The 16,479-nt window shown below is 39.9% G+C and overlaps 1 protein-coding gene across 14 annotated transcripts in view; it reads right to left on the bottom strand.

Moving 5' to 3' along the window:
• The window catches only part of KIF21A (kinesin family member 21A), a 118,465-nt gene that overhangs the window by 49,939 nt on the left and 52,047 nt on the right, over positions 1-16,479 (bottom strand). For 9 of the 14 annotated variants that reach the window (XM_077338203.1, XM_077338209.1, XM_077338215.1 and 6 more), the window contains exons 8-12: positions 15,203-15,398; positions 14,332-14,521; positions 9,947-10,010; positions 8,211-8,414; positions 2,538-2,576 (exon numbers count right to left, since the gene is read on the bottom strand). In XM_077338203.1, coding sequence (XP_077194318.1) covers positions 2,538-2,576; positions 8,211-8,414; positions 9,947-10,010; positions 14,332-14,521; positions 15,203-15,398 — 693 coding nt within the window. The remainder of the gene's footprint in view (positions 1-2,537; positions 2,577-8,210; positions 8,415-9,946; positions 10,011-14,331; positions 14,522-15,202; positions 15,399-16,479) is intronic. The other 5 variants (XM_077338208.1, XM_077338211.1, XM_077338213.1 and 2 more) reach the window with 1 other exon arrangement.

The raw sequence follows: 16,479 nt of genomic DNA, 5'->3' as shown, positions 1-16,479 counted from the left end.
CTTTCTTCTCAGCTAGGAACTTAAGGGAGAAGAAACGTAATGTCTGAGACTGTAATCTCCTCTATGGTGCCTTTGTCAATTAAGGAAGCCAAAACCTGGGTGAGACCCACAGCTGCTTGGTTGGATCCCCTATTCAAGGTAAACAGCGAGGGGGAATAGACTAAAATCTGTGATTGCATTTAACTATGGACAAAATCCACTCATTGGAAGCAATATCCTTCCAGGTTGAACCAAACTAAGCCAGCCTGTCTCCAAATGTAACAGGAATCAGCAACAATCGTAGTCAGAAGGATGACTTCTTGGATGAAGTTGCCTCTGGAAGAGGGCAATTCTTGATATGACATAGATTGAGTAGGGCCCATGACTATGGTAACCCTGTTGTGGTGTAAATGGCTTAGTAAATGGCTTACAAAAAGAAGCTAAGTGCAAGGTGCTTTAATCAATCAAAACAGCTATGGTAACTAACAATAATAACTTTTAATAATTTGTGCTGTAAATCTATGGTGGGAGTAGATCATGGTAGGGGTGCCTGTAGGATCAAAGGGACATAGCTTAGTGACACTTGAAAACTTCAACAGACAGTAGAGGGTCATCAACCAAACCAGCTCCAATTCTGAAAGTAAGGGTATTACTGAAAGATTCCTTTCTCAGCCTTTTCCATTCAACTCTGTTCTGTGACCCTCCCTTTTATTCATGATAAGGTTGATCTTGGCAGCATAGGGTACAGGAAAAGGAAGCCCATGTCATCCATAGTATAATAAGAAAAGCTCTTCATAACACAGATCATGATTCTGTGTAGCTGTAGCCTCTAGTATCTGCCTGGGCCACAGATTCCTAGATGAACATGTATAGACAGGTGCAAAGAGGATTTTTAAAGCAATACCAACTGGACAAGAGTATCTCAGTTAAGCTCTTTTGGGGAGCTTCCATGTGGTCTTTCTGTTTCAAGTGATACTAGGTATCTCTTTCTTAAAACAATAAAATGCCACACAGCATTCCTGGGACAGCTGCCTTTTAATTCCTTCTTTCCTTTTTTCTGAATTAATGAACCTTAAAATACAAATGATCAACGCATAACACTATTCACAACTAACCTATTCCTTCTAATACAATTAAGACTTGAAAAACAGACTTCGTTCCATGCCTACTGAATCCTAGAAGTCATCACAAAATACAACTTTCCACTTCTTCTACAGCAAAAGATTGTCCTACACATAGAAAACCTATTTATTAGTTCATAATGCTTTCGCCACTATTACTCCAGCCAATGATGTATCATTGATGCAACCTAAGTTTTTTTGCAATGTTGATTTACAACCTGTCTCATGTTAATGGTTTTACTGTTTACCGAAAGTCAGTACATATTAGATTCTACCACAACCAATATGTTAAAATATAAAAATAAATAAACTAAAAGGGTGCTTTTAAAGTTTCAACCTGTGGCAAAGGGAAACCAAGGATCATAAATAAAAATTTACAATATCTTTTTTTTTACGTCACCTCCTCATTTCTTCAAAAAGCAAGCTACAGCTCCCCGGTAAATTTCAAGCTAGGGATTTTCCTTGATCTTTCATAAAATTTCAGAATATTTCAAGAAGTAGCACCAAAGCATTACATGAAGAATGCTTCATCGCACTTCTCCATCATCTATGGAAAACAGTGAACTGGGGATACTATGAAAAAAAGTATGAGAACTTAAAAATATCCAAAGCCCCTTCAAAGGTAGGCCTTGTTTGCTGCATGTGGTTTTTTAACCCTAAGATTATAGAACACTGTATTCCAATAAGAGAAATAGGATTGTCTGTCATGGTTTCAGAAAGGTCAACTGTATCTATGTGTGTCAAAAAATTAAAATCAAAAAATGCTTTTCAAGGCATAAAGAGGTAGTTTTGAAGGGATTTCTCTTACCTTTGTGTCTGTTTTTCAAATTTCTGATTTGCACATTTATAGGAGAATTTTTGTTCTTAGTCTACAGATACACCCGGCAAACATAAACACAAACCACTCTCAGCAACTCACTGGATCTTTCCCATATGTAAAGTTTTGATATGAAGAGCTGTCCAGTGGAGGACAGCCATTATTCAATGTCAAAATCCACCCTATTGAGATTTTATGATCTCGCCTAGTAATAACCATAAATCCACCCTACCTTAGCAGTTAAGAAAACATTTATGTTCCTAAGCACAAGCTGCTTCTTGTAGAGCTACTTTAAACTCAGGTTTTAATAGACCTTAACTTTTATAGTAACACAGTTAACACTATCAGATTTCATCAAAATATGTCCCTGTTTTAAAGACCATTCTGAAATAGAGTTTTACACCCAGCCTCATTTAAACTGCTCTGGGTCATGTCAATCCAAGATGTATTCAACCTGTTGTATTTTGGAAATTTTCAGGGTATGTGCACAACACAGTAAGTGAGAGGATCAAAGTCTTGGAAACAAGATCATTGGACAAAGTCCTATATATTTAGCCCTATATGGGTGACCAACTTTTTAAAAATGACAGTTTAATTAAAAACCTGGGAAACATTCCAACCTTCGTTCTTCTTGACTGCTTTCCTCAAGTTTCTGCAGCCTTCAAAAGCAGGAGGATACAGTATTGGAAGGCCAAGCCAACGAAGGACAAACCAGACAGTGAAAAGCGAAAGCAACAAGAAGGTTAAAAAAAGATGACACATGAGCTTGTGGATTTCAAATGAATTCTTAAAAAGACACCATCAGAAGCCCATAAATAGTAAAAAGGCAATACATTCTCCATAGCTGGATAGGGAACTGAAATGGAAGATTGCTGAAGAGATATCTTGCTAACTACACAGCAATTATTATTTCAGTTATTCTGTTCCCTAACCAAGCAATTGTAGTTAGGAAAGGGCACCTGGTGACCGTTTGTTTCAACTGAAACTTATCTGCATTAGCTTGTTGTCCCTTCAATGATTACCTCATACTACAGGAAGGTCTGAAATCACATGGCATGGTTCTCCTGGTGTAGCTAAGAAGTACTGGTACTATCAACTGCATGGATTGGGACATTCTTTGGAGACTCACTGAAAGTTAGTTTTGGAGAATAAGCTTGAAAGGGTGTGATCAATTAACATTATACAGAAAAGGCAGCGGTTCTCAAACTTTAGCAACCAGGGACCTGCATTCTGATATTAAAATTTTCACAGATCCCCAAACTTCCCTATCTTCCTCACTATCATGTCCAGGACAGCACCCCTCAAACTGCACAGTAAGCCTGGAGTGCCTCAAAGATCTCCATCTTCTAGGACCCACAAAAAAATACACTGAGAGACACATCAGCTACTCCTTTTAAACATCATCTTAGATTGACTATCCAGGACTACCGTAGGTCTCAAGACAGCTGATTCTAAAGGTAAAGGTAAAGGTAAAGGTATCCCCTGTGCAAGCACCGAGTCATGTCTGACCCTTGGGGTGACGCCCTCTAGCGTTTTCATGGCCGACTCAATACAGGGTGGTTTGCCAGTGCCTTCCCCAGTCATGACCGTTTACCCCCCAGCAAGCTGGGTACTCATTTTACCGACCTCGGAAGGATGGAAGGCTGAGTCAACCTTGAGCCGGCTGCTTGGATTGAACTCCCAGCCTTATGGGCAAAGCTTTCAGACGGCTGCCTTACCACTCTGCGCCACAAGAGGCTCTTTAGCTGATTCTAAAAGGTAAAGGTAAAGGTATCCCCTGTGCAAGCACCGAGTCATGTCTGACCCTTGGGGTGACGCCCTCTAGCGTTTTCATGGCAGACTCAATACGGGGTGGTTTGCCAGTGCCTTCCCCAGTCATTACCGTTTTACCCCCCAGCAGCAAGCTGGGTACTCATTTTACCGACCTCGGAAGGATGGAAGGCTGAGTCAACCTTGAGCCGGCTGCTGGGATCGAACTCCCAGCCTCATGGGCAAAGCTTTCAGACGGCTGCCTTACCACTCTGCGCCACAAGAGGCTCATAGCTGATTCTACAGGGCCACAAAAGAGAGTCAGCTTAATGTAGTGGTTAGGAGTGAGGACTTCTAATCTGGAGTGCCGGGTTCAATTCTGCACTCCCCCACATGCAACCAGCTGGTGACCTTGGGCTCGCCACAGCACTGATAAAGCTGTTCTGACCAAGCAGTGATATCAAGGCTCTCTCAGCCTCACCCACCTCACAGGGTGTCTGTTGTGGGGAGAGGAAAGGGACAGTGACTGTAAGCCGCTTTGAGACTCCTTCAGGTAGAGAAAAGCAGCATATAAGAACCAACTATTATTATTATTATTATTATTATTATTATTATTATTATTATTATTATTATTATTATTATTATTATTATTATTATTATTATTATTATTCCTTGGGTAGGTTTTGTGCTGGTTTTCTGTGCTGTTCACAACCAGACTAGTAGCAACCAACTCATGAATTTCCAGTATCCCATGCAAAACTGCCACTAACTATTATTGTATAAAAGTGTAGAGTAGCATCTCCTTATTATATGATGAAATCCTTTGTAGTGGGAGTTCCTAGTGCTGACCTATTTAATAATCAGCAACTAAATAGCACACTTTCTTCTTATGCCAATAAAGGTATCTGAATCTGAATCTAGCACACTTTCTGGCTATAGCTCTCAAGTGACCTGAAAGGTACATGGCTGCAAGTGGTGGCAATTATATCAGCTCCCATCCTTCAAAAGTAAAGAAAACATAGCTCATCCCTTTCCCTAAGTTCCTAGGAAACCGAGATAGTTCCATCTGCATACCATCAAGGGGACAGGAACACACATGCCCAGTTTGAGAATTATTGCAGACAGGGTTTTGGAAACAAGGATTCTGTAATATGATTGTGGTTACAAAAGAGATCTCCCTTTTTGCTTCTCGAAGAAATAATATTGAAATATGTGAATCAGACCATTGATCCATCGAGCTCAGTACAGTCTACTCAGACTGGCAGCAGCTCTCTAGCTTTTTATCCAGAGGTCTTTCACATCACTAACAACCTAATCCTTAACAGGAAATGCTGGAGACGGAACCTGGAAGCTTCTGCATGCCAAGCAGATGCTCTGAGCCATGGTCCCCTCAATTCAGCAACATGGGTAATCTGCATATATTTTTCAGTTTCAAGAAGTACTGCCTTTAAACTGTATTATGAGAACACAGTTACCTTTGTTAGGAGTACAAAACTATTGTATTGTTTTAGTCACTTATTTTGCTACAAAGGTAATATAATACAATTTGCAGAAAATATTCAGCCATGATGTTAAAAACAATACATTTATAACTTAATCCACACTGAAAACCTGGAGAATTCAACTCAACTTTCAGAATGGACAAAATTTAGAATTCAACATATGTCTATGACTACTTATTAGGAACAAAACAAAAAACACACTTCAGAAGCAATGGAAATAAAGAAATGCATGCCTACATTTAATGAATGCACAGTAGTAGAGATGCAGAGTAGTAAAATGAAGGTTTATTCCTTCTGTTAAAGGACTGCTGGAATTTTAAAGATGGCATTGCAACTGTTGACTGAGATTGGGATATATAACTATTAGGTAAAAGGAGAAGATGATTATATTATGACACCTTAATTTAGAGCAGATGAGGATATGTAATTCTAGAATAGCTTTAGTAAATGCTTTATGGTATTGTAAAACTTTTATTTCATTAACGGCTAAATAATTCTACAAATGTTCCACATGATTAGCTAGGACATGCTGAGAGAAGTCTCTCCCTTGCTCTTCAGGAGGAGGGAGTTCTGGTCACTTTGAAGGAAGCTGTTGTGATACTTCTCCTGTGAAGACTGTCCCTGGAAACAAGAGCATCTAACAACCATAAGATCGTGGTTAATTTTCGATCCCTGGGGAAAGTGCTCGAACTTGTGAATATGCTATGTCAGTCTTGGATGATGTACATCTAGATACAAAATCTAGATTGTTGCATAGGCTTGGGACAGGGCCTTGCTCAACCTGAATGTTAATCTTTGTTGGACAAACAACAGGGGAAGAGGGATCTTGCTGATTTCTCCTTGCCTTCTTGACTTTTTTCAGTACTATCAACCGTAATATCCTTCAGGACGGATTAGCTGAGTAGGAAGTCTTATGCATTAGATCCAAAAATTCTGTTCCAGCATGGTGTTGTGGCTAAAGCATGGAGGACTCTAATCTGGATGATGAGTTAGATTCCCCACTCCTCTACACACAGCCAGCTGGGAGATCTGGGTTAGTCACAGTCCTCTTAGAGTTGTTCTGACAGAACAGTTCTCTTAGAGATTTCTAAACCCCATTTACCTTACAGGGTGTCTGTTGTGGGGCTAAGATGTTTGTAAGCCACTCTGGGACTCCTTCAGGTAGTAAAAAGCAGTGTATAAAAAAACCAGCTTTTCTACCGAACTAGTTGTTTCCAGAAAGTAGTGTTTAGCTGAGGGGAAGCACTGCTTGACCCCACTGCACTTATGTTGTAAAGTCCTGCAGAGTACTCTTCTGCCTTCAGTTCTATTTAACATCTACATGAAACCACGAGAAGAGAATATCCATGAATCCAGTTATACCAGTTCACAGATAGTGAATTTTAAATCATAAGGGACTGAGATGTGAGTCCTTCAGCCGCACGGAACATATCTAGACCAAAACAGATCCAGTTCTTTTTTGTTTCCTGGCTATAAATGAAAACAACTGCTGTGAATTTTGAAGTGACTTTTGTGTTCAGATCGTGTTAATCATCAAGTAAAATATTTAAGGTGAAAATTAGAAAAAGCCATATTTCAGAGAAACTTTTACCTCTTGTAAAGTAAGCATACCTGCCTTTTCTTCCTACTAAACTAAAGCCCACATTCAGAGAGATGAAAAAGATGAACTGGGAAAGAGAAGTTTAATGGAAATCCAGTCTTCCTTCCTTTTAGTACAGCAGATGTGGACAGCCCCGAATTCTCAACTTGATTTCTGCTGCTGCTTAAACATGTGCTATGTCACCCACTCAACCCACTAAACTCTGGGTTCCATACTCTGAAAAATTGTAGTAAATTCTCTCTCTCTCTCTCTCTCTCACACACACACACACACACACACACACCTACCTCAGACAGGTATTTGGGGAGGATAAATACTAAACTGGTGATAATGACCTAGGGCGATGTAAACTACTGCAACTATCATTTAATAATGTAATCACCATAAGAGAATGTAGGCTTCATGGTCTTATCCTCAAACCTTACACACCCCTCTCAGCATATGGCTATTTGACTGCAAGGACTTATAACTAAAGGGCAAGAGAAACCAAGGGCTCACCTAAACTGTGGGGAGGGAAGGAGTCTCCAAAGAGAGCTACGCCTCAAATTATTATCCCAGATACCAAAACACTGTAAGTTACGGCCAACCCTTCCTGCTGTCAAGAAGGCCCTCATCTTAGATTGACCAAACTGCCATTTCCACACACTTGGGTTTTAAAACTGTTAAGAGGGTTTATATTTTGCTTTGTTTTTTAAGAGATCCCAAATTTTTAGAAATGAAGAAAGACAAACCAACAAAACTGATGGCATTCAATATGCACGCTTATCAAATGCTGCTTGTAGGAGTTTGCTTTTGCTGATCTATTTATAGGAAGTAAAGACTGCACATTTTCTTATATGTTTCTCATGCAACAGTCAGGCTCAATACAAATATCTGAGAAGCAAGCAATGCTTGTTGCCTACTTGCTCATAATTAATTCATCTTCGTTTTATTTATTGACCCAATATTTTTTTTGCACTTTATGGTTATTTCAATGGGTTAGAAAAATTAAGAAAAAACAAAAGGAAAAAAGGCAGCATGATAAATGTAGTGATGATGTAGCAAAGCAGACTGAAGATGAACAAGAAGAAAGCAAAAGACGGAATTCTAAAAACTACCAACTAAACCTTAGTCGTTCCTAAATGAGACTTCCAGGCCAAGCAACTATACCTGGTACAAATTAAATTTTGTAACTGAAATGTAAAAATAACTCCATGTAATAGTTAATTTAAAATGTAGCTTCACAGAAGCTGAATATTAAGATTCCAGGAATAATTTCTATGACTAATTGTGCTGCAGACAATACAATTAAATATTTGTAAAAGTGCCTGCAAGATTTATCTGTCTGCATTTACACTAGCAGGTAGACAAAAGAAGACTGTGTCATGTTGCTCAAAACTTCCTTGTTAGATGACACTCTACAAAACAGCCACAAAATGAGAATATATATATTTAAGCAGTACCTCTTTTTCTTCTTCTTTTCTTTTTTCTTCAGTTTTTCTAAATCTTTTTTAGCTATATCAAGGATCTCAATGGTCTCTTTTTCAGAAGGAAGCATTGAAGCAGAAAAGGCTGAGGGGCCACCAAAATACGTTGACCTCGTTGAAGCTCTCGACAAGTTGCGCCGAAGGTTTTCATTCACTGATTCACTTTCAAGCAATTTTGCCCTACAGAGACAGAAATGATTTAAGAGAGAAAATGTATAGTTAAATATTTTGGATGCTCTATTCTTTAAAAAGATCTCTTTCATGTGAATAAGAGCCAGTTTGGTGTAATGGTTAGGAGTGCGGACTTCTAATCTGGCATGCCGGGTTCGATTCTGCACTCCCCCACATGCAACCAGCTGGGTGACCTTGGGCTCGCCACGGCACTGATAAAGCTGTTCTGACCGAGCAGTGATATCAGGGCTCTCTCAGCCTCACCCACCCCACAGGGTGTCTGTTGTGGGGAGAGGAATGGGAAGGCGACTGTAAGCCGCTTTGAGCCTCCTTCGGGTAGGGAAAAGCGGGATATAAGAACCAACTCTTCTTCTTCTTCATAAAAAATCTATTTCTATATGAATGTGTCACACTGGGTCATTTACACACGTGTTATTTTAAAAGTATTGTTTTTGACTCTTCCCAGAAGGGTAAAGTATTCATAAACAGTCATTCAAGATTAAAACAAACGTATTGGGAAAGAGGTGCCTATAGTTGTCTAGAAACAACAGCTAGGGGGGAGTAAACACATGTATAGATAGAGAATAAAAGCTAGCAATGCCACAGTACTGCCAAATGCCAAAAGTACTGCCAATGCCAAAAGTACTGCCACAGTACTGCCAATGCCAAAAGTACTGATTAATTCTAGAACCAGTGACAGTCACTGCATCTCTAACACTTCCCACTTCCTTCACTTACGCATTGTTATTTATGAATATGATTAACGCTGTTGTAATGGAGGAACCAGCCAAGTTTAATCATAATGGTACTTCCTAGAAACGTAGCTGTTTGATTAGAATGATGTGGAGGACATACATTCCCCTTGTCAGCTTTAGAAATACCATCCAGTGAATTACCCTCCATACAGGCTACCACCAACGCTCCTTTGTACTACATAAGAAAATGGTACCCTTTAACTCCAAAGGCAGGTACAGCTAAGCAGAGAACCTTCTGCTTTTTGAAATATACAAATTAGGAACACAGGCTAGGAACACCTAGACACAGTGATCCATGGAACAGTCACCTCTAGACTGGACTTCTGTAACTTGCTCTAACTTGCTCTGTAACTTGCCCTTGGCCTTAATCCAGAAACTACAGCTAGTCCAAAATGCAGTGGTCAGGATTTTCACAGCAACACCATGGAGGACCCACATTTGGCCCAGAGCCTTCTCTGTCCTGGCCCCCACCTGGTGGAATGAGCTCCAAGAGGAGATCAGGGCCCTCTTGGAGCTAAAACAGTTCTGCAGAGCCTGCAAAAGGGAGCTCTTCCACCAGGCATTTGGTTGAGACTAGGTGACCAGCAATATCTACAGGGCCCCTGCTCCCTCCCTTCCAGAAATCCACCCATGCGTTCTCCTCTGAACCTGATTGCATCCTTATACTCTGTTACCTCTGTTATAGTTTAATATTATTATTATTATTATGAAAAACTAAGGCAGTATATAAGTACAATAAATAAATAAATAATGAGCCACAATTTTAACAGTATGCCATGCAAATACCTGAGATCCTCAATTTCTTTGATGTAGTTATGAATCATGTTACTAATTTCTTCATTTCCTTCTCCTTTAAAAAAGTAAGAGAAAGTATATTTAACATAGGTGGATGGTAAGACAAATGAAAGAATTCTTTTGAATGGAATGGGGACATAAACTGGCTTAAATGTACATTTCTACTAACAGAAAGGGTGGTCATTTTCACCAACTGCTTCTTTCTTCTGCACACCCCAACTCTGGCCTCATGCTGTTCCCCTAGAAGCAATGTCAGGGCCACAGAAGGAGAGAAGAGGCAAGGGAGTCCATTCTGCTGATGGAAGAGACTTCTGTCAGCAGAATTTCCCAACTGACAAACAAAGGTTTAAAATGTATTTTAAATATTTTAATGCCACCTTTTGATCCAACTTACGGGTCCCAAGGCAGTCAACAATCAACAAAATATGTACCATAAAACAAATCAAAAATAACATTTAAAAAAACGCACATTCAGAAACTAAGGGCAATGAGTGAATGACAAATAGAACAGATCTTCATCCACTGGCTGAAGATGATTATTAAGGGGAACAGAGGAAACTTCCTAGAGAAAGAGTGACATCATTCTGCTGCCACAACCAAGAAGGCTTTTTCTTGGGTCGTCACCTATCTAACATCAGACAGTGGGACCACCCAAAGAAATTACACAGTGTTTGGAAAGATTTATACATGAGTAGCTATTTCTTAAGATACATTGGTCCCAAGCCATATAAGGCTTTTAATGCTAATACCAACATCATGAACTGCACCCAGACGCCTACATAGATGAAACAAGACTGGAACGGTATACGGCCTATGACCCACACCAGGTTGCATTCTGTCCCCAGCATTCCATACCATCTCTAGTTTCCAAACACTTTTCAAAAGCAGCCCAGCATAGACTGCACTACAATCAACCAATGTAGATGCTATCAGGGCATGTATCACAATGGGAAGAACTTTTCCACCAAGGATAGGCTGCATCTGGATTGTCAGCTGGAGCTGATGAAAGTCACCTCTAGTCACTGCTGTCACCTGTTTATCCAACAGGAAGCTCATTTCCAGCAACACCCTCAAGCTACAAAACTGTTCGTTTAGGGTGGAGTACAACCCCACACAGAACAAGAGAACCATAATTCCTGGATCAATTCTTCCGCCCACCAGTAGCACCTCCATTTAATCACAATTAAGTTTCAGTTTATTGGCTCTCCAAACTGCCTCCAGGGAGTGATTCACAATTTCCCAGCTCCCAGGGGTCCACTGGAAGCATGAGATAGAGCTGTGTATTAGTGACAACAGCCCAAATACCTGGATGTCTTCTTCCAGTGTTTTCATGAAGATTCTAAAAGCGTGGGGCGCAGCCAAGATGGAACCCTGCAGAACCTGAGAGGCCAGGGGAGCAAAGGACCAAGAAACTATCTCCTGTCTAAAAACTACCTTTAAGGTAGGCTTGAAACCATCTCAGAATGTCACCCTCTGGTCCCATCCCCAACAGAAAGATGTCATGATTAGAGGTCTGAAAAAGCCACTGGGAGGTCCAAGGGGGATCAACAGGGTTGCACTTCCCATTCACCTCCTGGCACAGGTCATCTATCAGGACAACCAAGGCTATTTCAGTCTCATAGCCAGGCCTGAAAACAAATGGAAAGGATCCAAGCATACCACTTCATTCAGAAATAATTGGAACTGGGCTGCCCTAGGTAATTTCTTATTTTTATTGATTTGTATTACATATTGTATTTATAGTCTGTCTTTTTCATAGGCTCAAGGCAGATTACAAGTACAATCAACAAAATAAACAGGATTGCAGAAATCTGGAACGAAGCAGAAAAAACAGAAACATACATATTAAGCAATGCAAAAATTGTGTTACAGTAAGCTATATACAGTATAAATCACAGTCCCTAATAATTTATCCAAGTAACTTTGTGAATAATTTTGTACAGTGTGACCTATGCATAAAAGTCTTGTTGAATAATTCAGTTTTGCATAAATGGGGGCCTTCCTGACCTCCTGGTGTAGACCATTCCATAGGGTGGGGGCTACAAAGGAGGAAAGGAGGTTTATAGGCAGTTGTTGATGTGAAGCTGATACAGCAGAGCATGGGGGAGAGGCATTCCTTCAGATAAGTGGGACCAAGGTCATGAAGGATGTGATAGACATATGTTAAATTGAGCCTGGTAATAAATGGCCAGCCAATTGAGTGTCTGTAGAATGAGTGTAATATGCCTGTTCTGCCTAGGTCCTGATAACAGACGGTCTCAGTGTTACTGTGGCTTGGATCCAGGTGGTTAGATCCACTATATCAATGTAAGGAGCCATCTTGTGAGTGAGGCCAAGTTGGTAAAAAAAACTTTTTAGCAATTGCATTAAGTGACTGCTCCAGTAATAATGTTTAATCCAATATAACCCCAGGGATTTTAAGTGAGTCAGCACTAATCAAATTACTTCAATCAAAAGTGAAGAGAACATTATCCTTCAAGACGTCCACTTTCCCACCCAGCATTGTCTGTCATTTGGGGGGTTACTTTCAATTTATAAGGAGAAAATGACTATTCAACTAGATTTTGGTTTATTACTTTTCTTTTAGATTTGAAAGCCATATGATTTGATTTCCTAAGAATTTATTATTTTTTTCTAATTTACTTAATTCCTATGCCCGTGGGTTAGACTTTTTTAGAGCTCACCCTCACTTAAATTATTTGGTTTTAATCCCAGTTACTGACAGACAGCTTGAGACTTGAGAGCTTTTACAGGAGATGTGAGGCGCCTCCAAATATCTAAAAGGGTAGCTGCAATAATATTAATTTTAAAATCAGGAGTAATTAAGCACTCATGTGGAACAGTGGCTAAGATTACCATCTTGATTTCTTAACTGGAAAACAGCTGATGATGCAAGGCAAAAAATTTATAAATCCCTGCTTGGCTTTGGGTTTTTCATAACAGATCCTGATTCAAGGAACAATCAGTTGTCAATGGAATGCTTCTCTGGCAAATTCTACACTTCAATCCAGCTAGAGGTCACACAAGCTCAGGAGGTCTCTGACCTGACCAGTATTTCCCATTGACATGGAGCAAAGACTGAGATTGTCTCTATGGCTGTTCACGCACTGGAGGTTTTATGTCAGGCTGCAGGTTTGAGTTTTAGTCGTGGCAGGTCGCCCCACCTCTTCCTGCACCCACATGGGGGAGCATTTGGCCTAGTGTACTTCATCCGCCCCTGATTTGTGCTCCTGCACGGGAGCTGGGACAGTGAAGTTCCCAGTGCATAAACGGTCTATGTGATACTACCACATTCAATGGTAAGAGTTATGGTATACACATCACCATTATTTTCAGTGGCATCTCTGGGGCAACCATAACATCCAAAGGTGTTCTGTAGCAATATAAGTAAGGAGACTGTAACAAGATTCTTCCAATGGCTATAAATTTGTATCACACAATGATCACTACTGTGCTTATCATGGTTTCTTTAGGTGCCCCTCTTACATCTCTATCCATCAAAAGACTATCAGTCCTCTTCTACAAGAGTCTATTTTTGATTCAGAAGCAGTTTGGCTGAGGAAATTTCTCTCTGGGACAAACCCTCAACTCACTAAAATGGCTGCAAAATTTTGTGCAACAGCAATTAAATTACATCAAATAAATACAAAATCCTAAATGATTTTAAACAAATTTAACAAATTTTTAACAACTGTATTAATTTCCACAAAACACTATTCTCTACTTAGGTAATACATTTAAAAAAACAATTATTCTCAGCTGTTTTTAAACAATTTCTTCTTAATCTGTTTAAATGTTTTCTCCTATTCTTAGTTTTTTTCAGGTTTATTCTTTTTCCCTCTGTCAATGAGTGTTTATTGCATTATAATTCCTTGAACTCTCTGTAGTTTTAATTTTATGGTTTAAAAAATTGTATTCAATTTTGTATTTTTTGTACTACAAACTGGCTAAAAAGGTAAAGGTAAAGGTATCCCCTGTGCAAGCACCGAGTCATGTCTGACCCTTGGGGTGACGCCCTCTAGCGTTTTCATGGCAGACTCAATACGGGGTGGTTTGCCAGTGCCTTCCCCAGTCATTACCGTTTACCCCCCAGCAAGCTGGGTACTCATTTTACCGACCTCGGAAGGATGGAAGGCTGAGTCAACCTTGAGCCGGCTGCTGGGATTGAACTCCCAGCCTCATGGGCAAAGCTTTCAGACAGCTGCCTTACCACTCTGCGCCACAAGAGGCTCTTACAAACTGGCTAGACAGCCATAATAAATGAACTTGAACTTCCTACTCTGCTCAAGGGTGGTTTCAAAGTTATAAATTCCAATGGATAACTACTGCAGACCCTTAGTCATGTGCCAGTTTTCAGCAACAACTGTATACACTACCTGCTCTGGCAAGGACCTGGTTGGCTCGATCACTCTCAAGTTGTGTGATTCGGGCTTTCAGGACATCAGCAGTCTCTTGCATGGCCTTGATCCTTACTCGCAAGTTGTTATTTTCCGTTTGTAGCATGGCATTTTCATGAAACATGTCATTAATACTTTCCACACCTTCCTCGTCGATTATTCTTTTACCCTATGGGAAAGTAAACATAATTATTCAGATTGCCTACTAAGGGCTATTCTTAACAAGATTAGCAATACTCTAATGTATTTCATCTGGTTCCTAAAACCAAATTATAAGTTCTCAGGAATATACAACTATCTTGTAATTATGGTTCACACGCTGTAAAATACTTCCATTATTTTACCAGTAGCAAAGATCATGGATAAATAAAACTGGGAAACAAAACATTTGCTTTTGAGGCCATTGTCTCTACTGCACCCCTGCATGGCACTTGGAAAGTAGTCAGAGATCACGGTGAAGTAGGAGGGCTGGGGGCAGGAACACAATGGGAGTGGCCATAGAGTTTCTAGCTACTCCTAGAGCTACCCACTATCTCTTCCAGGTTTTCCTCAAGAGTAGTGGTGTCATGCCAGCAACACTGCCATTTTTAACCCACCCAACCCCAGCAGCCACTTGGAGCAGCAGTGGTCAATAGGAATGCAGGAGGGGGAATTTCACAGCCCTACTTTAAGGTGATATACAATGCATAGGTGCAGGTAGAAAAGACTGCGGTGCTTGGTGCCCATGCATAAGGATCTTTTTAAAAAATGTCTATTAAAATTAATATTTTTAAATGCATAATTTAAAGACAAAGTATCTACTTTGTCTACTACTGATGAAAACATGTATATTAAACCCAACAAAAATTACCGTTTTGTATTCCATGAGCTCCATCTGAAGCCGAGTAATCTCACTTCTCAGAGCATTAATTTGTTGGCTAGCCCTGTCCTGGTTAACCATCACCTTGTTCTTGATGTTACGTGCCCGATTTGCATACTTTAAAGTGTTCAAAGTTTCCATGAAATCTCTGTCTGAAGGGCTCACGCATGCTATCATGATTGTTTGGCTGCAGGTTAAAAGTAAGCCAGCTTTATTAATCAAGGCATAATCCCCCAAAGAGGCAAGAACTGTTCTGCATGCATTGGTAAATTAAAGACATGTTAACATTTCTCCTCCACAGATTTTTTAAAAATGAGGTGTTTTCATTTTTTTTCACCAGAGATGCATGGATATAATAATATATCTAGGGAGGGTTTTTTCCCCTTACTAATATCGCCATACAGGTTTTTCCTGCCTGATAAATACAAAAATATGCTTGCATAAGGCAAAATGCTTAATACAGTCATAGACCAAAAAAGCACATCACATCAGATGGTGAATTCCACCTCAGGCTGAAGATGAAAATTGACCTCCTAGTTTGTTTCCTTATAGAAGTTGTTGAAGTGTGTGGTGGTGGAAAGTGCTGTCAAGTCACACCTGACTTACAGTACCCCTGGAGGATTTTCAAGGAAAGAAATGTTCAAAGGTGCTTTGCCACTGACTGCCTCTGTGTCACAACACTGGTATTCCTTGGGGGTCTCTCATCCAAATACTAGCCATGGCCAACTCTGCTTAACTTCTGAGATCTCAGACAATCGGGGCTCACTGAAGGGTACCTGAGCCCATAAACCACCCCAGCCCACCCAAGATCTCTGTACATATTTAACTACTTCCAAAGAGAAGTCTGAATGCAAAGAGCTATAAACAGTAAAATGAATATATTTATCAAAATAATACCTGTACAATTGTAAATTCTAGTTTAATAGATAACTTGGGTGAGAACATGATAGTACAATGTTAGTTGAAATTGCTGATCATTAAAATATCACCCAAAGACCAATGCAGAGCAGGAAAGTAATGATCTCTGTTACGTCTGAAAACATCATGTTTGTGGAATTAGTTATCACATCAGTTCCCCAAACTTATTCCTTTGTTCCAGTCTACATTTCTAGTTTTCTTCCCGTTTCCTGCTCTCTAATAATCAGTTTACTTTATTTTGCTTACACTATTAACAATAGATCAAGAGGGGCAGTTGTGTTTGTCTGTAGCAGCAGTAAAAAACAAGAGTCAGCGGCACCTTAAAAATTAACAAAATTTGATATCTGAAG

This window comes from Paroedura picta, chromosome 5 (assembly GCF_049243985.1).
Source record: "Paroedura picta isolate Pp20150507F chromosome 5, Ppicta_v3.0, whole genome shotgun sequence".
NCBI classification, from domain to species: Eukaryota; Metazoa; Chordata; class Lepidosauria; order Squamata; family Gekkonidae; genus Paroedura; species Paroedura picta.
Note: the sequence above shows the minus strand (reverse complement) of the source record. Positions and strands in the feature narration are given on the sequence as shown.